Source organism: Pelodiscus sinensis, chromosome 3 (genome assembly GCF_052426305.1).
Source record: "Pelodiscus sinensis isolate ZL-2025 chromosome 3, ASM5242630v1, whole genome shotgun sequence".
NCBI classification, from domain to species: domain Eukaryota; kingdom Metazoa; phylum Chordata; order Testudines; family Trionychidae; genus Pelodiscus; species Pelodiscus sinensis.
Window position 1 is genome coordinate 52,643,846 of NC_143054.1, and position 22,473 is coordinate 52,666,318.

At 42.3% G+C, this 22,473-nt stretch overlaps 1 protein-coding gene across 4 annotated transcripts in view; it reads left to right on the forward strand.

Annotated features, from left to right (window-relative positions):
* Nucleotides 1-22,473, forward strand: part of ADGRB3 (adhesion G protein-coupled receptor B3) — a 649,111-nt gene that overhangs the window by 291,000 nt on the left and 335,638 nt on the right. For all 4 annotated transcript variants that reach the window (XM_075923698.2, XM_014575580.4, XM_089777101.1 and 1 more), the window contains 2 exons: nucleotides 4,784-4,885; nucleotides 5,297-5,403. In XM_075923698.2, the coding sequence (XP_075779813.2) occupies nucleotides 4,784-4,885; nucleotides 5,297-5,403 (209 nt within the window). The remainder of the gene's footprint in view (nucleotides 1-4,783; nucleotides 4,886-5,296; nucleotides 5,404-22,473) is intronic.

Consider the following 22,473-nt stretch of genomic DNA (forward strand, 5'->3'; position numbering starts at 1 on the left):
GAACTTCCAGCTAGAAATATGAGGCTGACTCCTGAGAGAACATAAATGCATGCCACAGACCTGTGCTTCAGCAAGCACCCTCTGCAGAAGGACCTAGAAGTATTTTATGGGTTGCGACAGCTATGAATATCCCACCTGCTGAACATCCACAGTATTTGGTGGAAAGAAAACAGCAGCCCCAGAGTGCCCTAAATGGCAGAATTTTCCCTCATCCATCTCCACAATTCCCATTGTGACCCACTTTCTTTCTGAGATTATGTGCAGGAAGCAAAATTTGTCCTGTAAGGGAATAATTTAAGGGAAGGACATAATGTGCAATACAAATGGTTTGCTTAATTTGCCCCGATGACTTAATCTCCTTGATCCTGGTTTATGGTCCTGTGTCTCTGCCTTAGATTAGAAAGAGATTGTTATTTTCTCTGGAAATACCACGCACTCGCTAATGTATAGCAATAAACTAGTCAAAAGATTATATTGATTGGCCATGTTAACAAATATTTTTAAATTACAGTAATAACATATAACATGCAAACAGAACAATACAAATTCAATCCCACATGTAACCCACAAGGCGACATGGAAGGTCACTGTGATTGTCAACCTCTCAGACAGCCTTCTAAGATTGGAATTACAGTAATCAACCCCTAGGGGGTTGATTTAGTGGGTCTTGTGAAGACACAACCTGCTAAATCAACTGCAGAATGCTCTTTTGTTAACTTAGGTATTTCACCAGAGCAAGAAAAGTAAGAAAAGTTGACAGGAGAGTTTCTCCCATTGAGCCCCTGTATGGGAGACCCTGCGACAGCTTGACCTAAGGTACTTCAACACCAGCTACATATTCATGTACTTTGACATTGCCCCATAGTGTAGACCTGTCTTGAGTCAGAACTACTCCAAAAAGCTGCTCTTTATTAGTTTCTTCTGGCCCCTTCCTCATCTTCAGTTTGACATAGAAGGTCACAGATGAGACGTTACCAACAAGAAAATTCTGCTTCTTATGTATACTGTGCTCATCAGGTAGTACATTTATAGATACTATCCATGTTTGCTAAACTAGAAGAAAGGGAGTTATTCAAATTTAAAGGTATTTAAATTGGTTACCTGACATCTCCCTTAATGTCATTACCCATTGTTGATTTAATCATTAATGAGCTACTCAGTTTCTGTAACCTGGGAGGTGAATGCAAATCCATGCTTTTGGTTTTAATTTAATTTTAAATCAACCCATTAAGGAAAAACCATGCCTCCAACTTCTTAATGTCAGAATTTAATAAGTTTATATCTTGAGGCCAAGATGGCACATTGTAATACAGTATTGTATCATCAGTAATCATAGGCAGAGTGGGGAAAATGCATGGAACTTCAAGGTTATTAGCTGAAACAGAAGTTAATAGAGGACTGGGAAAGACCTCTGTGACATCCTCTTTTACAAGTAAACTCAAGTGGCGTACTGACCAGCATCCTGGTAATCCTCAGTTATTTCAACAGTTCATGAACAAATATTTGAACTGGATGGATTTATATTCCACACCCAAATGTCATCAAAAACTAAGTATCAGCCACTTACCGCTTACTCTATTAGACTCATTTAGCATGGCCACTTTAACTGCCATGTTTTTTCCCCTTTTCCCCCTTTCTTTCGCCTCACCCTCACCCCTCTTTTTCTGCTTTTTATTTCAAACTCTGGGCCCCTTGCTACATATTTGTCATCTGAAGAAGTGGGTTGTGCCCATGAAAGCTCATTATACTATTTATAAATTGTTGTTAGTCACTGAGGTGCTACAGGGCCATTGTTGGTTTTTTAAGTTTTTTCTACTACAACAGTGTCAATTAACTAGCACTCAGACTGGAGAATCAAAAGAGCAAAAAGCCATCTGTCTACCCCCTGATCTTGAGTTACTTTATGCTCACCCAAACTGAGGAGTAGATCCTATCACTGCAGAAAGTAAAACACATACACATAATCAATCTCTCTCTTTCACACACACACACACACACACACACACACACACACACACACACACACACACACAAAATTTAGCCACTACAACTAGAATCAAAATAGGTAAGCACTGTTAACAACCTGCCTTACTTCCTACTTGAAATGCAGTACCTGGCACACTTCCAAATAGTTGAAAGGTCTCCACACATTTTTACCTTTAACTCTTTCAAATAAAAGGTGTAAACTGCACTTGGCCACAAATACGTAAAAAAATAATATTTGGAAAGAGGAGTTCGGGACTGTGAAAATAAGTCCTGAGATGATACATTAGTGAACATAGGCTGTATGAGGCGGTCTGACATGTATGATCAATTCATTTATCGATGGGCTCTATAATTTATCACATATCATTTATGCATATGTGGCATAATCCATGTGATATATTTTAGAGCCATGTGATAAACTGCAGAATTATGTAATTGTCAAACAGCCACTGCTTTATAATAATCTTCTAGAGATATATTTACTACTTCACTCCCAGATACGAAATTTCCCACAAAATGTCCATCAACCAAGAGCCCCGAAGAAGCAGGAGTTAATGACACTCTATGACAATTTTTCTGTGTAAGTTTGGAATTAATGTTATTCCTCATGAAAAGCAGGACTACAGAGTTCAGATTCCATGGCCCCTCATTCCAGAACAACAAGCTTGGTAGTGTGAACCCACCACTTACTAATTGGAACTTGAAGGGATAGTTTAGGACTAAGATCCTAGTGTGGATTAGGCCTGAGCATTCCATGAAGACTGATTTGGGATAAAACATTGAGCAAACTTATAAAGCCAAATTAGACATGATGTAGCCAATATCAATGGAAAGGACCCCTAAGAAAAAAGAAAGTCAGTTGTAAGTCAGCACCTGGGTAGTCTGTATCAGTCTTCAGAGTACAAAGACCATCAATTAACATTCTTTTTTTTTACAAGGTCAAAGTGTGACAGTAATTTGGACATGCTTATGTCACCAGATGTTCCCCATTTATCATGCATCCCTTGCTTTCCCCCATTAGAACATTGGCCTCATGAGTTCAGTTTTAGACTTCCTTATCTGAAGCAAATTAGCATTCTGGATAAGTGAGACAGCTCACTTTTGTAGGGTTTTGCCATTAAGGGATATTCTTGCTTCACTAGCATCATCAGCTTTCCTGACATACAATTCAGGAGTGCTGATGCGGAGGCAAATTTAGCAAGCAATTTTCTGAATGACTGTGATTCATATTAGTATCACTGAGCCATCTGCAAGGAGCTTTTTGTCATCCACAAAGACACAGTTGAGTACTTGATGCAGAAGTGTGTATAGTTTTATCAGTGGAAGTACAGGAAAAGAGGGGAAGGGTCCTTATGGAAAAGAACTAGGTACTGAACTGAACGCACTGGGGATAAATTCCTGCCTCCGCCATAATTTTCCTGTATAATCATGGTGAGTCCTTTAATCCCTCCCTGTCTGGAAAGTGGTGACAATAATACTTTGTTTCTCTCACCCTTCATCTTCTCTAGCAAGCACTTTGAGGAACAGACAACTTCTTACTATGAGGCTGCGTCTATACTGCAGCCTTCTTCCACAAAAGTTATGCAAATGAAGCACGGAATAGAATATCGTGCTTCATTTGCATAATTAATTTGCAGCTGTTTTTGCGCAAGAGGCAAAATGAAAAAATGAGGAAGAATGGCTCTTGTGCAAGTGGGGTTTTTTGTGCAAAAAGGAGTAATCTACACAGCTTCTTTTTGCACAAAAGTTTCTCGCACAAAACCGTCTGCTAATTAATTATGCAAATGAAGTGCTGCCATAGTCTACTCCATGCTTCATTTGCATAAGCTTTTGCAGAAGAAGCCTGCAGCAAAGACATAGCCTGAGTATATACCGCATTTAGTATTAAGGGCCATAGTTTCTACTCTAAATCAGTCAATAATAGAAGTAAAATATTCCCCATTTTTCTCTGCTATTCTTGAAATGATTAGAACTGCTGGTGTTTTACAACACTTCACATGGTTAGACATGTGTGTCAAGACTGGGATGTTTTAGAGTTAATAAATTAAAAAAATTCAAACAGGGAAACTACAGAAAAAACATTGAACAACAAAAGGAATCTAGAGGTCTTGATTATGTGAAAATGCTATTTGTAGTTGTCTTTTACCTTGTCCATATTTGCTAGTGGGAGTCTGTTACTATGGGAATGTGAAAGTAATTTCCTTTCCTTTTAAAAACTTTTTTGTGATAATCAGTAAAGGTCATTTTGGCTTATAACCACTCTTCTTCACATTATTGGCTTCACTTGCTAACAACACAATTGTGAGGAAAGCCATTTCAAAATAAGTAGTGATCTACTCTCTTGTTTCCCAAATATCTGCTTCACAATTGACATGCTTATTACATTTAATGGCTTTAAAATAATTGCTCTGGGGGCAACTAAAGTTGAAAAAACAAATCAGAAAAGCCTCAGCCAGTTTTCTGCATTATTTGTGCCTGTTAAGCAACATTTGTCTAAAACAGATGAAATATTTTAAGTAGAAACTAGTATAATGTGGTTCATGTTTAAAAGAGTTAATATTGCATACTGTGTGTATGTATATCAGTAAGTAACTGCAACAGATTGTGAAATGAAAGCCCAGCAGGAAGAGAGACAAAAGGGATCTTACATTTATATACTAAAGCACTAATGAGCCTCTAAAGACAACAATCTGCATTTCTCAGTGAGTAGGGTTAAGACTGAGGATATATTTTTCTGATATGCAATGTATACATTTTTCAGAAGTCTATATTCAGAAACTCATTTTTCCAATAACAGCGCCTTATGAAATATGTCCTGAAGATTATTTGATGTCAATGGTGTGGAAAAGGACCCCAGCTGGTGACATGGCATTCAATCGATGTCCTCTCAATGCCACAGGTATGGTACTACATCACATTTACATGCTGACGATAGAGGGAAAAATCTGTTTTATTTTTTGTTGAAAATGTCCTTACACCTGAGTTCAAACACATCTAATCATTGCCCAGATACAACTGTGAAATATATAATATAATGAGTAATAATTAATTGCTAGGATGTATCAGTCAGTTTGCTGAAAATCAAGCTGATCATAAAGATGTCTAACTAAAACGTCCTAATGCGAATTACATGACACAGCAAATCAGTTACAGAAATATGTATTGCTATTTGAATGCTGATGATGCCCATTTGCATGAAATTGTTTCTGTGTGTGCTCTAAAATAATATAGACTGTGTCTTACTTAGGCTTTGTTCACGTTGACTATTCTCAGTTATATAAATATTTTCTCTGTTCTTTGTGACTCACAGGCACCACTAGCAGACGCTGCTCTCTCAGTGTTCATGGAGTGGCCTTCTGGGAACATCCAAGCTTTGCTAGATGCATATCAAATGAGTACAGACACTTGCAGCATTCAGTAGGTGCAAAGCCAGCTTTAGTACTTGCTCTGTTTATTCTTTGCTACGCATCGCATCGCCATATAAGAATTTAACTGTTTACCTTCCAGTCAGACTTCTGATGAAAAATACTAGGGGGGAAAAAGACCTGAGAGAGGATAATTTATATTCAGTGTATATATTGTAATCCTATATATCTGCTACTGTTTGAATGAAAGAGTCCTTTGTCTCACCCATAGCAGTGAAAAGAATGATGTAGGATCCCTTTTGAATTCTTCATTGTTTAATTTTTTTTTATTGAGGGCCTGGGATAAAGGCACATATTTTTGGCTTATTAGCAAATGAGATGGGGAAAAAAATGAGATTTACAGGAATCTTTATTATGCTTTACATTTGTTAAATGCAGCCTAGCACATGAGGAACGATGATGCCTCTGCGATATCAAATTCAGAAATAAAAGGAAGACTGAATGCAGAGTAAAATTTACTAAGCTAGATTAAAAACAAAGCAAAAACTCTGTGGAGCAATAGGATATGGGCAGATTTCTTAATAAGATATAATGTGTAAATATATTAACAATGTCTTTCTAAATATATTTTTTAAATTCTGTTTTTCCAGTTGAGAACTATGTCAGGTCATTCCAGTGCGGGCAGAGCCCATTATAAGATTCTCATGGACTCTCATTTTTTTTTCTTCACAAGATATATTTTCCTGACACCCTTATTACTCCCCCTCCTCTTTGAAAGGTCATCGTTAATGCTGCTCCATTAATCATTCAATAGAGGAGCACTAACAGCTGTGTGTTTGACTACTTCCCAGCCTCTCAACCAAGCACCACACTCACAGAATGTGCTTAGCAATCTCTAGTAGTTGAATATTTCCCACCTGGAGGAGATTGTGATGAATTCCCCTCAGCATTCTTTCTGTTTCATTAGACTCCAGCTTAATTGAGACCAGGGATGCAGTTTCAGCAGTAGCCAACAAAAGCAGTATTTTTTAAACTCAGACAAGGAGAAAGCAGCTGGGCTAGACCAGACCTCCCCTCTTCTTTATGCACCTGGCTGAGAGTTTTAGTACCCTCAGCCTTTCATTCAGGAGAGTAGGGAAGACAATATGACCATAAATAGGTACTTTTAATTTTTTTTAATGGAATGTGTTTTATGTTTACTTTAAAATAATCTGGCAAATAATATGAATATGTGCTGTGCAAATCAGTTCAAACCCAGTGCAAATGAGACTCAAAAATATAGTCTCAAAGTAATAGAGACAGGATCTTGGAAAGTCTATTAAAATTATTCAAACTGTATTTTGGGAACAAGATTTGGAACACTTTTTGAAAGAAAGGACTGTAGCTAGACCTTACATGGCAGCACCCAAGTGGCACAATGGAGTAAGGAGTCTCTAGGCCTCTTTCATCCATGATCAGGGGAAAGATGCCCAGAATTGCAGCCTCTGTGCTTGGAGAAGCAGAAGAGATAGTACTTAGTTACTTTCACTTGGGCGCACCTATGATAGGGTGCAATTGCAGAAGTCCCCTCAGGTTGTCTCCCTGAGGGTTGATCATGTCACTGACATCCTCTTTCCTACTCTCTGGGGCTCCTCACCAACCTGTCCTGCTGGGTCAGATCCTCTGATCTCCCCTAGACAAGGCACAGAGATGGGATTATTACCCCTCTCCTCACTCTGCAGAGCAGCAAAGATGTTGAAACAGTTCAGATCCAGGGGGATTAGGACTAAGGGCTTAGTGTGAGGAATTCAAGCCCCCTAAAGGGTCAAAACCCCAAACAAATCCATCTTAATATGTTTAAAAGTTTTACACAGAGAAGGCTCATAAGGTCAGCCCTCTTTATCAATGAAAGAGAGATATTCACAGTGGTCGCTCCCCCCAGATAACAAATATTTATTTAATAAATCCACTAAGAAACTTGTTACATGCAAATACTTACCCTAAACAGCTTATTTAAGGTAAAAGCTTCATATCAGAGTTGACCTTTTACTTTGACTTGAGCCTACAGCTTCCTCAAAGTTCTTTGTTTCTTCTTAGGGTCTTCCAGGCAATTTCAAAAGCCAGCTGAAGACATAGACAGATTGCTTCCCATCGCTCAAATAATTTTCCCCCAGGACAGGAATTCTTTGTTTTGCATCTCTCATCCCCATGGGAAATTACCAGGCCCAACATGGATTCTAGTAATAGGTGGTATGATCTTTCTAGGACCAACCACAGAACAAACAAAAACAATGAGGAGTCCTGTGGCACCTTAGAGATTGATTTACTAGGGCATAAGCTTTTGTGGGTAAAACCCACTTCACAAACAAGGCCATTCAAAAATGGTTGATTTGATCACTGAGCCATTAAGTTTCCAATACATAGTAATTGCCCTCATTAGCACATTTAGAACTATAAACAGTCCAACATTTCATATTTCTAACCTCCCATGCAAGAATGATTATGTGCACAAAAATAAGATCTACACATTTGGTAGATTGTAATTATAAAATTAATATATAACATGACCAGTTATGCATATTCATATTTGTAAGCCAATTTTCACCAAGCATGGGGGAGCCATTAAGCACCTCAATGGAAAGTTGGTAGGGAGAGGCACAAAGTCAGCAGAGATGTTCCTCTCCCTCTCAAAGCACTAGGTATGCTGCACCCTTTTAAAGGGATATCAGAAATTACAGCCTCCTCCTGCACAATTAGGAAGTTTCCCTTTAAGGTAAAATGCCTCCCTGGGGGTGGAATGGCTCTACATGACCCCGACAGCATACCCTGGCTAAGTGCTATGATTTAATCATGTATCTTTTGGTATAAAATATCTTATTAGTAATTCCCCCAGTAGATATATAATTTGTTGCAAGTGCATTAGTTTCTTTGCTCTTTTCCTATTACCATATTGCAATTTAGACACACTTTAAAGTGATTTCCATTACAAATGGACAAGTGCAGTGATATTTATATATTGCTTCTTCTTAAAATGGGAAATACTATAATACTGTATATGTAACAACTAAGGGTGATGAATTTCCAGGTTTTAATAACTTTCACAGTGGTATACAGTGTTACAAATATCTCTTGCTATGAAAATAACTCAGATCAGAAAAAACTAAATTATTTAGCATTTTCATATCAGTTCTCATTCTGACTCTGTGGTGAAACCCTGGCTCCACTGAAGGCTTAAGAAGTTTTGCAATTAACTTCAGTGGGGCCAGAACTTCACTTTTGTAATTTTAAATACAGGTTGGACAATGCTGATCTGGAACCCTTGGAACCTAACTGGCCCTGAAGGAGGGGATTTGCTGGACCAAAGGTTCACAGCCATAGCCAGGGACCAGCTGGGACCAAAACTCCCTGCCATACTGTCCATCCTTCCTATTATAGCATCTTTTCTGTGTCTTCATTTACGTATGTGTGGGTGGGTGTAGGGGCATATCCCATGGTTCTTTATACTGAGCTGCTCTAGGATTCTTGTGGAAACTCATCTGCTCTTTCAGAGGGAATCATGGGAAGAACATTAGAGGACTACCAGGGCTCACATCACTTTTCAACCACGTGATTTATCAGGCTCAGGAGAAAAAGGTCCCAATAGTTTATAGAGTCCCAGAAAATCTTTCTTTGCAAAAAGGTGTCATTGTTAAATACCACAAATCTCTTCCTCCCCCAGAACAGATTTTCTTTTTCAAAATATTAAAAACAATTAGTTCATATTGGGAAATAATGTTTCAACAAAGAACATTTTAAAAAGAATTAAATCTTATTTTGAGTTACATAGACATCTGAAAAGCATCTTATTTTAGCACTAAATTCACACTCCATGGTGCTTCTCAAAGTACTACTGAATGTTAAGTACTACTGAATCAAGGGCTATAGATATGGAAAAACCCTATAAAATCTTCAAGTACATCCCCTTGTGAGTGAAGGATTGTCCCCTCCCTCGGATACATATGTTTGTACTGGGATCCCTGAAAACAGGGAATTGTAAGGAAAATTCTGATATTGCTATAATACACATAGACACTTACAGATGGATTTATGAAATATTGTAGTGTGCTCAACTTACCAGTCATATTCATTTACAAACAATAGCAGTTCATTACACACTCAAGTGTTATGAACTGCATCCTCAAAATCTGTGACAGAGCTGAATCCCTTTAAAAAAATCAGGTCCTAAATGTACAAAATAAGAACAGTTACACCGGTCTGAAAAAGTATGACATTTTCGCAGTAGAGTTACTGCAATGTAAATGCAGTATATGAACAATAGTTTGCACACATTATTACTGTCTATATTTTGAGTTGGGAAATGTGATTTTTGTGCAGATCTACTTGTGCTAGCTGTGCTCGAGGTGGGCTGTTAAATACAGCAGTGTAGCTGGAGAAGCAGAGGCAGTAGTTTGGGCATGCTATCTCGTTAGCTCAAGCAGAGCCCACATGAATATGGCTGTCAAGTGTCAGAGGGGTAGCCGTATTAGTCTGGATCTGCAAAAGCAACAAGGAGTCCTGTAGCACCTTGTAGACTAACAGATGTATTGGAGCATAAACTTTCGTGGGCAAAGACCCACTTCATCAGATGCATGTCCTTGTCGCTTATGAATATGGCTGCGTACGCTGGGAATCTCATCTACCAGCTCTAATATAAATGTAGCTTCATGATGAAATCGTGGCCCATGGATGTCAATGACAAAACTCATGATGACTTCAGCAAGGTCAGGAATTCATCTGTAGGATAAAATCCTTGTACTAACATTAAAACCAAATAGGACTATAGCTCCTACCTTAGCGTGCTGTAAAGTGAAACCCTCTAGAACAATCAACCATGATATTGTTAATGATGACTTTGAAGTGCCATCACTGGGCATAAGAACTGGAACTTTAATGATCACAACTAGGTGTCAGGCAGTTCACACTCTGATTTGTTGTTTCCAACTGTCCATAGTATCAGGTTACACAGAATCATTTACACTCAGTTCAAATTAAACGTTGTTCACCAACCAGGAGATTTAAAAACTTCTCTCCGATCTCTCCATTTCACCTCTTATTTTCTAAATATAACTTAAAGAATGAATGGAGCCAGATGTTCAGATTTAAATGACTAAAATTCCCTATTCAAAGGACCATAGAATCATAGAGCTGGAAGAGACCTCAGGAGGTCATCAAGTCCAGCCCCCTACCCAAGACAGGACCAATCCCATCTAAATCAACCCAGCCAGGGCTTTGCCAAGCTGAGACTTAAAAACCTCTAGGGATCGATATTCCACCACCTCCTTAGGTAACCCATTCCAGTACTTCACTACCCTCGAAGGGTATGTCTACACTACCCCGCTAGTTCGAACTAGCAGGGTAATGTAGGCATACCGCACTTGCAAATGAAGCCCGGGATTTGAATTTCCCGGGCTTCATTTGCATAAGCAGGGAGCCGCCATTTTTAAAACCCCGCTGGTTCGAACCCCGTGCAGCGCGGCTACATGGGGCTCGAACTAGGTAGTTTGGACTAGGCTTCCTATTCCGAACTACCGGTACACCTCGTTTTCCGAACTACCAGTTCCACAAGGTGTACTGGTAGTTTGGAATAGGAAGCCTAGTCCGAACTACCTAGTTCGAGCCCCGTGTAGCCGCGCTGCACGAGGTTCGAACCAGCGGGGTTTTAAAAATGGCGGCTCCCCGCTTATGCAAATGAAGCCTGGGAAATTCAAATCCCGGGCTTCATTTGCAAGTGTGGTATGCCTACATTACCCTCCTAGTTCGAACTAGGAGGGTAGTGTAGACATACCCCTAGTGAAATAGTTTTTCCTAATATCCAACCTAGACCTCCCCCACTGTAACTTGAGACCATTGCTCCTTCTTCTGACCTCCGTCACTACTCTGAATAGCCTTTCTCCATCCTCTTTTGAACCCCCTTCTGGAAGTTGAAGGCTTCTATCAAATCCCCCCTCACTCTTCTCTTCTTCAGTCAAATCCCTCAGTCTTTCCTCATAGGTCATGTGCTCCAGCCCCCTCATCGTTTTGGTTGCCCTCCGCTGAATCCTCTCCAATGCATCCACATCCTTTCTATAGTGGGGGGCCCAGAACTGGACACAATACTCCAGATGTGGCCTCACCAGAGACGAATAAAGGGGAATAATCACTTCTCTAGATCTGCTGGCAATGCTCCTCCTAATGAAACCTAATATGCCATTAGCCTTCGTGGCTACAAGGGCACATTGTTGACTCATATCCAGTTTCTCACTCAGGCTACGTCTACACTGGCCCTTTTTCCGGAAGGGGCATGTTAATTTCAGAGATCGTAATAGGGAAATCCGCGGGGGATTTAAATATCCCCCGCGGCATTTAAATAAAAATGTCTGCCGCTTTTTTCCGGCTTTTAGAAAAGCCGGAAAAGAGCGTCTACACTGGCCCCGATCCTCCGGAAAAAGTGCCCTTTTCTGGAGGATCTTATTCCTACTACGCACTTTTTCCGGAGGATCGGGGCCAGTGTAGACGCTCTTTTCCGGCTTTTCTAAAAGCCGGAAAAAAGCGGCAGACATTTTTATTTAAATGCCGCGGGGGATATTTAAATCCCCCGCGGATTTCCCTATTACGATCTCTGAAATTAACATGCCCCTTCCGGAAAAGGGGCCAATGTAGACGAGCCCCCACTGTAATCCCCAGGTCCTTTTCTGCTGAAGTGCTACTTAGCCAGTCAGTCCCCATGCTTGGGATTCTCAGGGCACTGAGACACCAACCACTAGTACTTTATGCCAACTTGGGTAATCTATATCTTTAATCAATCATGCACACATGGAAGTCACACATGGGAATTTGGGAGTAAAGATGTGAAATAACTAACTAGTGTCAAGTGATTAATTTAAGACCAAAAGAAATCTTGAAAGGTCATCTAAACCAGACCCCTGTGCGGAGGCAAGACCAAAACTACCTACACCATCCATGACATGTGATCGTCTAATCTGTTATTAAGAACTTCCTATTTCAATGCTTTACTACCCTTTTAATTAGATATTTTCCCTAATACATAACCTAAATCTCCCTTGCTACAGATTAATTTGATTGCTCCTTGTCTTACCTTCAAAAATAGAGAACAGTTGATCACCATCCTCTTTATCATATATCAAGACTGTTATCAGATACTTTTTCTGTCTTCTTTTCTTACGACTAAGTCCATCCATTATTTTTAACCTGTCCTCATAGGTCAGGTTTTGTAAACTTTTTTTAAACTATTTTTATTGCTTTCATCTGAACACTCTTCAATTTGTGCACATCTTAAACTGTGCTGCAAGAAGGTGGGCAAAAATACTACATGTGAGGTTTCACCAATACCTGGTAGATTAGAGCCTCCCCCTTTTTTTATTTTTAAAACATACTGGCTACGACTACACTGGCATGATTTTCCGGAAATGCTTTTAACGGAAAAGTTTTCTGTTAAAAGCATTTTCAGAAAAGCGCATCTAGATTGGCAGGATGCTTTTCCGCAAAAGCACTTTTTGCTGAAAAGCGTCCATGGCCAATCTAGACGCGCTTTTCCGCAAAAAAGCCCTGATCGCCATTTTCGCGATCGGGGCTTTTTTGCGGAAAATAAATCTCTGATGTCTACACTGGCCCTTTTGCGCAAAAGTTTTTCGGAAAAAGACTTTTGCCAGAACAGGAGCAGCATAGTATTTCCACAAAAGCAGTGACAATCTTACAAGAGATAGTCAGTGCTTTTGTGGAAATTCAAGTGGCCAGTGTAGATAGCTGGCAAGTTTTTCCGGAAAAACGGCTGCTTTTCCAGAAAAAGTGGGCAGTCTAGACACAGCCACTATGTTCCTGGTAATAATACTCCAGAGTTATATTAATCTTTTTTGTGACTGCACCACAATATTGACTCACATCTGTGATCCATTATAACTACCATATCTTTTTACCAGAACTATCACTGAACCAGTTATTCCCCATTTTGATTTTTTTCCTTCCTAAGCATAGTACTCTGCGCTTGTCTTTGTTGAATTTCGTCTTGTTGATTATAGACCAGTTCTCCAATTTGTCAAGGTTGAATCCATCAAAATGCTTGCAATCCCTCCCAGTTTGGTGTTATTCACACATTTTATAGTCATATTTTCCACATCATTCTAGATGTCATGAATGAAAATTTTGAATAGTAAAGACTTCTGCAGAACCCTAATGGATCTATTCTGTGAGTTTGATATTGAACCATTGATAATTACTTAAGGAGTATGGTCTTTCAAAGAGTTATGAATATATTATGTAGTGCTTTCATCTAGAACATGTTTCCCAAGTCTACATAGATGAGTATATTCTCATCCTATTGTATTGGAATTTATGCCGATGAATTTTTGCATATGAAAATGATAACATATCCCATAAAATTGCTTTTTTTCTACTCCTAGATCAGGCCATAACTTTGCTTCACTCTCTGCGCAGCAATATTTTTCACTATATTGCAATTGGTAGGCTCAAATATAATTTGATCAAACAAACTCTGAGGTGAATAATGATTTGTCTCAGCTGCAGCTCATTAGAACTGATTTCATTTTTCCAAATTATATTACAAGGGCAGCTTATCAGCCAGTCAGTGTATTCCTCGATGAAATGACTGCTCCACTCGTGGGAATGTAAGCCTTGCTTTCCAACAATGAATTGCCTCCTCTGCAAGTTTACTGGTTCATCTCTTTTTACAGGATTGTAAGGTAGAGCAGACTCAGTTATTTTTGCAGCAATTTGCATTTGTATTCCCCACCAGAAACTCCCTATTGCTGTCTTGTCCCACCTGTACTTTAATTCATGTTGAATCATTTTCATATTCATAGGACACTGGGCTGGGGAAGTTGCAGCACTAAGCCTTGTTTTGTCACCTTCATAGCTTAGCAAGAGGTTGCAGCAAACTATTTTTCCCTCGTCTCTCAAAATACCTGATCAGTGACATCAATGTTCCTCCTTTCCCTGGTTGCACATTTTGCTTCCCTTAATTTCCTGTTTCCGGCTTCCCATTGTGTTGACTGAAATGAGGAAGCAGCCAGTAAGTAAAGAAAGAAAAAGGATCAAGAAAACAAACAAGTAATTACTGGCTACCATTTAGCAGCTACAAATATTCAGAGAGCAAACCTGCAGCGGAGAATTCTCTCTTTCTCCCCAGTCCCATCCTGAAATAGGAATGGACTTTAAAAAAGCATGGAGAAGTCCAGCATTTTCACCATTTCTTGGCAGAGTAAAGTACTGATGGAGAGCTTCAGGATCTACTACAGAGAAATGTAAAGATGAGTTCCTCCTATTTCTTGGAAAGTATCCCTTTTGAAGCCTTGTTCAATCCCTCTAATACATTCAGCTTAGTAAAAGTAAATGTTCCCTCTTCCCCTCCAAACTCTATTTCACCTTTGTCCTCTAGAAATCCTATCTTAAAATAAAAAAAGACTTGAGTTCGAAAAAGCACTAGATAGATTCATGGAGGTTAAGTCCATCAATGGCTATTAGCCAAGATGGGTAGGAATGGTCTCCCCAGCCTCTGTCTGGAAATGGATGAGAAGGGAAGGATCACATGAGGATTACGTGTTGTGTTCCCTCCATCTGTGGCATCTGGTATTGGCCACTGTTGGCAGACAGGATACTGGGCTAGATGGACCTATGGTCTGACCCAGTATGGCCATTCTTATGTTCTTATTAAGGATCCTGACCCACTGCTCTGGCCCCTGAGCAGGCCATATGAAAGGACAAGAGCGACATAAAAGAACCCTACTTCTGGCTGTGGGAAGTTTTCCCAGGGCAGGTATTTTGGGAGATACCCATTAAGCTCCCTTAAGAGGACCCCCTCACAAGTTCAGGTGTGCTATGATGAGACACTGGGTGGCCCTGTCTATATCTGAGGGTACGTCTAAACTACATGGCTCCCGTCAACGGAGCCATGTATATTAGTTTACTCGACAAAGGGAAATGAAGCAGCGATTTAAATAATCGCAGTTTCATTTAAATCAAAATGGCCGCCGCGCTGTGCCGATCAGCTGTTTGTTGGCACAGCGCAGTGGTCTAGACAGGTATCTGCTGACCCCAGAACTCTTCGTCAGCAAATCCTGTAAGCCTCGTTTCACGAGGCATAAAGAATCTGCCAAAGAAGGGTTCTGGGGTCAGCAGATCCCCATCTAGACTGCCTCGCTGTGCCAACAAACAGGTGATTGGCACAGTGCAGTGGCCATTTTGATTTAAATGAAACAGCGATTATTTAAATCGCCTCTTCGTTTCCCTTTGTCATTCTGTCTCATCTACATGGCTCTGTCGATGGAGCCATGTAGTCTAGACATACCCTTAGACAGGCTCCATGGGCTTCTGTATTGCAACAGGCACCTCTTCAGTGCCTAGGGCAGCCAGAATGAAGAGTTATGCAAAGTTGGATTAAGTTACCAAAAACCCTGCCTTTCTGTGCCTTGCCTTTTTTAATTCCAGGTCTGCTTTCCAAAAAAAAGAAAAGGGGGGGGAAATAAAGTGAACTTTTCTCCTGTTGTTTCTGCCGCTGCTCCCTAATGCTGAGTTATGTTACAGCAGTGATCAGCTCTGAGTGTTCCCTGGTCACATTGATATTCTGAGCCAACCAACACTGCAGCCAACAGGTGAACTCAACTACAGAGGGGAAAAGAAAGATGAAGGCCATTTAAGAACTAGATAAAGAAAGCACTCATGCAGTTGTTCCTTAAAGCCTCTCACCACTGTAAAAGAGTTCACAGTAATATACCTTGCAGAATGATTTCAGGAATTTGGCTGCACTCTTGGAAAACAATGGTTACAGTAAATTATGCTTAACATAATCATCACTCTGTTACCTATTGCTCTCCCCACCTGTTTGCTCATTTTGTGCTTAGATTGTAAATTCTTTGAAGCAGGCACCGTGTTTTTGCTGGGCTTGCAATGTGCCTTGATGGAGCCCCAATCTATGATTTATGGTCTCTGGACACTACTGTAATATAATTCTCAAATACTCAAATGAGGCCACATTCTCATTACCTTGTATACATAAACAAGGTGACTAGGATTTCAATCACCACATGTCAATATATAATCAAATTAATGCATAAATTCCCTATAATAATGTGAAGGAGAGAGAGCGAGAGTGGGTGTTTAAGGAGGACCCCTGATAAACAGGACATACTGTATAAAAAGAAAAACAAATTATTTGAAGTATGTGCCCTCTTTATACCCCGCAGCTTTTGGCAGTTCCCTCACTTTGGAGAGCCATGAGAGACTTATCCCTCAAGCAATGCTATTTCTGTCATCAAACAAAAAACAGCCTTAAGTCTCCTCATTCCTTTCCCCTTAATTCCTGCTCCTGTCAACTTGCATTATACATGGATAATGCAAAAACTTAAAGACATGCCCTCCGGTTAAAATAAAAAAAACACCAACCACCTCTCACACAGCATTCCAATGTGAGCTGAATTAATCACAGATAATTGCAGCACTAAGTGGCAGTACTTAAAATATAAACCCTGTTCAACAAACTCAGTGACAAATTCAGCAAGGAGAAAAAATAAAACAAAAGAAAAGGAAGTTCGTTTTGTGATTATGTATCCCAAAGCCATTTCTTCCAGAAATGGAGAAAAAATCTACAACCCTCCTATTCATAAATTTGGCGAGAGAACTTACATGTAGGTGCTTAATCTACTAAAAGATGAATCAATGCATATCCCCCTCCCCTAAAAGTCAATTACTATATTTGTGCAACTGTATCTAGCAGTCAGAATCAATCCTAGGGGAATGCAGTTTTACATGATGCTTCTTTGGTAGCCAAAGCTCTAGGGCTGGAATTTGTAGACATAAAGCAATTAATAATAGTAATATTAAAAAGAAGACTGTGGAATGGACGAGAGTAGTAAAAACTTCATGAGGGTAATAGTTGAATATTGGGTGAAAGAAAGGGCAATAAAGAATTGTAGGAGCCCTCCGACCAATTCTCATTCTTAATCTAAAAATATAAAAGAGCAGCTTCTGCAGCGGCTGATTTTCTGAGATTTTCTGCAACACACACTTTACTATAAGGGACGAAAACATAGTTTGTGTGGCTCCTGTAAAAAGTTTGCCAGTGTAGTATTACATATGCTGTGTGTGGGCATGCAAGCTGACACACCTCTTTTCCTTTCAATACACTATTAGGGTAACTGAATGACCTCAGGGGCAGAAATGCAATATTTGGTGAACACAATTCTTCTCTCTGGGTATGTCTACACTACAAAGTTAGTTCGAACTAACGGACGTTAGTTCGAACTAACATTCATAGGCGCTACACTAGCGCTCCGCTAGTTCGAATTTGAATCGAACTAGCGGAGCGCTTAGTTCGAACTAGGTAAACCTCATTTTACGAGGATTAAGCCTAGTTCGAACTAGCTAGTTCGAATTAAGGGGTGTGTAGCCCCTTAATTTGAACTAGTGGGAGGCTAGCCCTCCCCAGGTTTCCCTGGTGGCCACTCTGGCCAACACCAGGGAAACTCTACTGCCCCCTCCCGGCCCCGGACCCCTTAAAGGGGCACGGGCTGGCTACGGTGCCCGTGCCAGGTGCAAGCCTGCCAGCACCCAGCCAGCAGACCCTGCACCTGGCACAGCACAGAGCCACCCACCCGATGTCCCCCAGCCCACCCCCTCTTCCCGGGACCAGGCTGGCGGCTCCCGGGAGCTTGCCCTGGACCGCAAGAGGTGGGCACCTTCCTGGGCTAGTGCGGACATCGTGGATCTTGTCCACGATCTCCGCACTAGCACAGGAAAGTGGCCGGCTAGGGCAGGAGAGCTGCCAGCCTGGCCACCCAGGAGCAGGTGTGCATGAAAATCAAAGGGGTCCACTGAGACCCCCGACCCTGAGCCCTGAGCTTACAATGGCCGTCCTGGGTCAGACCAAAGGTCCATCTAGCCCAGTAGCCTGTCTGCTGACAGTGGCCAACCCTAGGGACCCTGGAGGGGATGGACCGAAGACAGTGACCAAGCCATTTGTCTCATGCCATCCCTCTCCAGCCTTCCACAAACTTTGGGCAGGGACACCACTCCTACCCCCTGGCTAAGACCACTCCATGGACCCAACCTCCATGACTTGATCTCACTTCCCTTTAAACTCTGTTCTAGTTGTAGCCTTCACAGCCTCCTGCAGCAAGGAGTTCCACAGGTTAACTATTTGCTTTGTCAAGAACAACAACTTTCTCTTACTAGTTTCAAGCCTGCTACCCATTCCTTTCCTTTGGTGTCCTCTAGTCCTTCTTTATGGGAACTCAGGAAGAACTTTTCTGAATGCACCCTCTCCACCCAACCCCTGCTTTTAGAGACCTCTATCCTGTCCCCCCTCCGTCTCCTCTTTTCTAAGCTGAACAGTCCCAGTCTCTGTAGCCTTTCTTCATCTGGGACCTGTTCCCAACCCCTGATCATGTTAGTTGCCCTCCCCTCTCCCAGCCTTTCTCTTCCCCTCTCCCACCTCCTTTTCCCAGTCTCCCCCAGTTTTGTTCAATAAAGACAGAGTCAATGTTGGAAGAAACGTTATCTTTATTTTGTACATCAATAAGAAGGGGGGCTAGGGAGGGGTAAGTGGAAGGAGGTGATGGAGGACTGGGGTACGAGCCCCCGATGGGGAGGACTGGGCTGGCTCTGCGGGCTTCTGGGGGTGGAAGCTCTCCTGCAGCCCCCCAATTGCCCCCTCTCCCCAGATGGCAGCCTGCGGAAAGTGCAGCCGGGCTGATGGCCGAGTGGTGTTATGTGCCCAGTGTGGGTACTCCGGGCACTCCAAGACAGAACTTCTTTGCAAGCGGGGCACCCCTTAGAATTGTGTGTCCGGGGTGGGGGTCGGGACCCTTTAAGCGCAGCCCTCGGCTAGCCTGAGACAGCATCTCCACGCTCTAAGTCCTCCTCTTATGCCCTGCCGGCACTGCTTCCGGCCATCCTTAAGCCCTGTTCAGAGTCCACTCAATGTGGACTTGCTAGTTCGAATTAGCAAAACGCTAATTCGAACTAGTTTTTAGTTCTAGACGTGTTAGTTCGAATTAGCTTAGTTCGAATTAACTAATTCGAACTAAGTTAGTTCGAACTAGCGCTGTAGTGTAGACGTACCCTCACTTATACCAGTGTAAATCAAGAGCAAGTTCACTAAAGACATAGAATTGCACTGATCTAAACCTCTTATTGACTCATAGACCCTAAGGTGAGAAGGGACCATTATGATCATCTAGTCTGACCCCCTGCACAGTGCAGGCCACAGAATCTCACCCACTCCTCTTAGAATAATCCTCTCACCTATGTCTCAGATATTGAAGCCTTCAAATACTTTGAAGGCCCCAAGATGCAGAGAATCCTACAGCTGTGATCTGTGCCCCATGCTACAGAGGAAGGCAAAAAACCTCCAGGGCCTCTGCCAATCTACCCTGGAGGAGAATTCCTTCCCAACCCCAAATATGGCGATCAGCTAAACCCTGAGCATGTGGTCAAGACTCACCAGCCAGACACCCAGAAAGTTCTCTATAGTAACTCCATTGACCTATTTCCCACTGATAATGAATGGTCAATTAGTTACCAAGATCATGTTCTCAAACCATCCCCTTATCATAGAACTGGAAGAGACATCAGAAGGTCATCAAGTCCAGGCTCCTGCTCTAGGCAGGACCAATCCCATCTAAATCAACCCATGCAGGGCTTTGTCAAGCCGGGACTTAAACACCTCTAGGGATGGAGACTCCACTACTTCCCTAGGTAACCCATTCCAGTGCTTCACCACCCTCCTAGTGAAATAGTTTTTCCTAATATCCAACCTGGACCTCTCCCACCATAACTTGGGACCATTGCTCCTTGTTCTGCCATCTGTCACTACTGAGAACAGCCTCTCTCCATCCTCTTTGGAACCTCCCTTCAGGAAGTTGAAGGCTGCTATCATATCCCCCCTCACTCTTCGCTTCTCCAGACTAAACAGACCCAACTCCCTCAGCCTCTCCTCATAAGTCATGCGCTCCAGCCCCCTAATCATTTTGGTTGCCCTCCGCTGGACCCTCTCCAATGTGTCCACATCCTTTTTGTCGTGGGGGGCCCAGAACTGGACACAATACTCCAGATGTGGCCTCACCAATGCCGAATAAAGAGGACTAATGACATCTCTGGATCTGCTGGCAATGCTCCTCTTAATGCAACCTAATATGCCATTAGCTTTCTTAGCTACAAGGGCACACTGTTGACTCATATCCAGCTTCTCATCTACTGTAAACCCCAGGTCCTTTTCTGCAGAACTACTACTTAGCTGGTTGGTCCCCAGCTTGTAACTATGCTTGGGATTCTTCCGTCCCAAGTGCAGAACTCTACACTTGTCCTTGCTGAACCTCGTCAGATTTCTTGTGACCCAATCCTCCAATTTGTCTAAGTCACTCTGGACCCTATCTCTGCCCTCAAGCGTATCTACCTCTCCCCCCAGCTTAGTGTCATCTGCAAACTTGCTGAGGGTTCAATCCATCCCCTCATCCAGATCATTAATTATATTGAACAAAACCGGTCCCAGAACCAAACCCTGGGGCACTCCACTGGAAACTGACCGCCATCCTGACATCGAGCCATTGATCACTACCCACTGGGCCCGGCCTTCTAGCCATCTTTCTATCCATCTTACCATCCATTTATCCAATCCACATTCCCTTAACTTACTGGCAAGAATATTATGGGAGACCGTATCAAAAGCCTTGCTAAAGTCAAGGTATATAACATATACTGACTTCCCCATGTCCACGAGCCAGTTACCTCATCATAGAAGCTAATCAGATTGGTCAGGCACGACTTTCCCTTTGTGAATCCATGCTGACTATTCCTAATCACTTTCCTCTCATCCAAGTGCCTTAAAATGGATTCCTTAAGGATCCCTTCCATGATTTATACAGGAACCGAGGTAAAACTGACAGGCCTATTGTTCCCTGGATCGTCCTTCTTCCCTTTTTTGAAGATGGGAACTACATTTGCCTTTTTCCAATCATCCGGGATTTCTCCCGATCTCCACGACTTTTCAAAAATAATAGCCAAAGGCTCCTCAATGACATTTGCCAACTCCCTCAGTACTCTCGGGTGCACTAAGTCCGGACCAATGGATTTATGTACGTTTAGCTTTTCTAAATAGTTCCTAACCTGTTCTTTACCCACCAAAGGCTGTCCATCTTCATCCCATCTTGCGTCAGCGCAGAAGTCCAGGAACCGACCTTGTCCGGGAATACAGAGGCAAAGAAAGCATTGAGTACTTCAGCTTTCCCCACATCATCTGTCACTAGGTTACCTCCTTCATCCATTAGGGGCTGCACACCCTCTCTGATCACCTTCTTCTTGTTAACATGCCTGTAGAAACCTTTCTTGTTATCCTTGACATCCTTAGCCAGTCGCAATTCCATTTGCGCTTTCGCCTTCCTGATAACCCCCCGGCATTCTCGAGCTATACCTTTAAACTCTTCCCTGGTCATTTGTCCAAGTTTCCACTTTTTGTAAGCTCCTTTTTGTGCTTAAGTTCACCAAGGATTTCCCCTGTAAGCCAATCTGGTCTCCTACCATGTTTGCCTCTTGCTACGCGTCAGGATGGTTTCTTTCTGTGCCTTCAATAAGGCTTCTTTAAAATACTGCCAGCTGTCTTGGACTCCTTTCCCCTACATGTTAGCATCCCATCGGATTCTGCCCATCAGATCTCTGAGGGAGTCAAAATCTGCTTTTCTGAAGTCCAAGGTGTGTATTTTACTACTCTCTTTTCTTTCTTTGGTCAGGATCCTGAAATCTACCATCTCATGATCACTGCTTCCCAGGTTGTCACCCACCTCTACTTCCCCTATTAGTTCCTCCCTGTTTGTGAGCAGAAGGTCAAGCTGTGCACGGCCCCTGTTCGCATCTGTGACGGGTCGCGCCGCCCCCACACCCCACCCGGCGGCCCGCCCCGCACTCAGCCCGCGATCACGCTGGCTCTCCTGGGCGCCACCCAGGGAGTGCGGCAACCCTGCAGGGCCTGCTCCTCTGCCGCAGCTCGGATAACGGGCGGTGCAGCGGGGGCGGGGCGACGCCAGGACGTCCACGTGAGGCAGGGGCGGAGCCTGGCAACGCGGCGTCTGACATCAGCAGACCCGGACGCACGGCGGGGGAG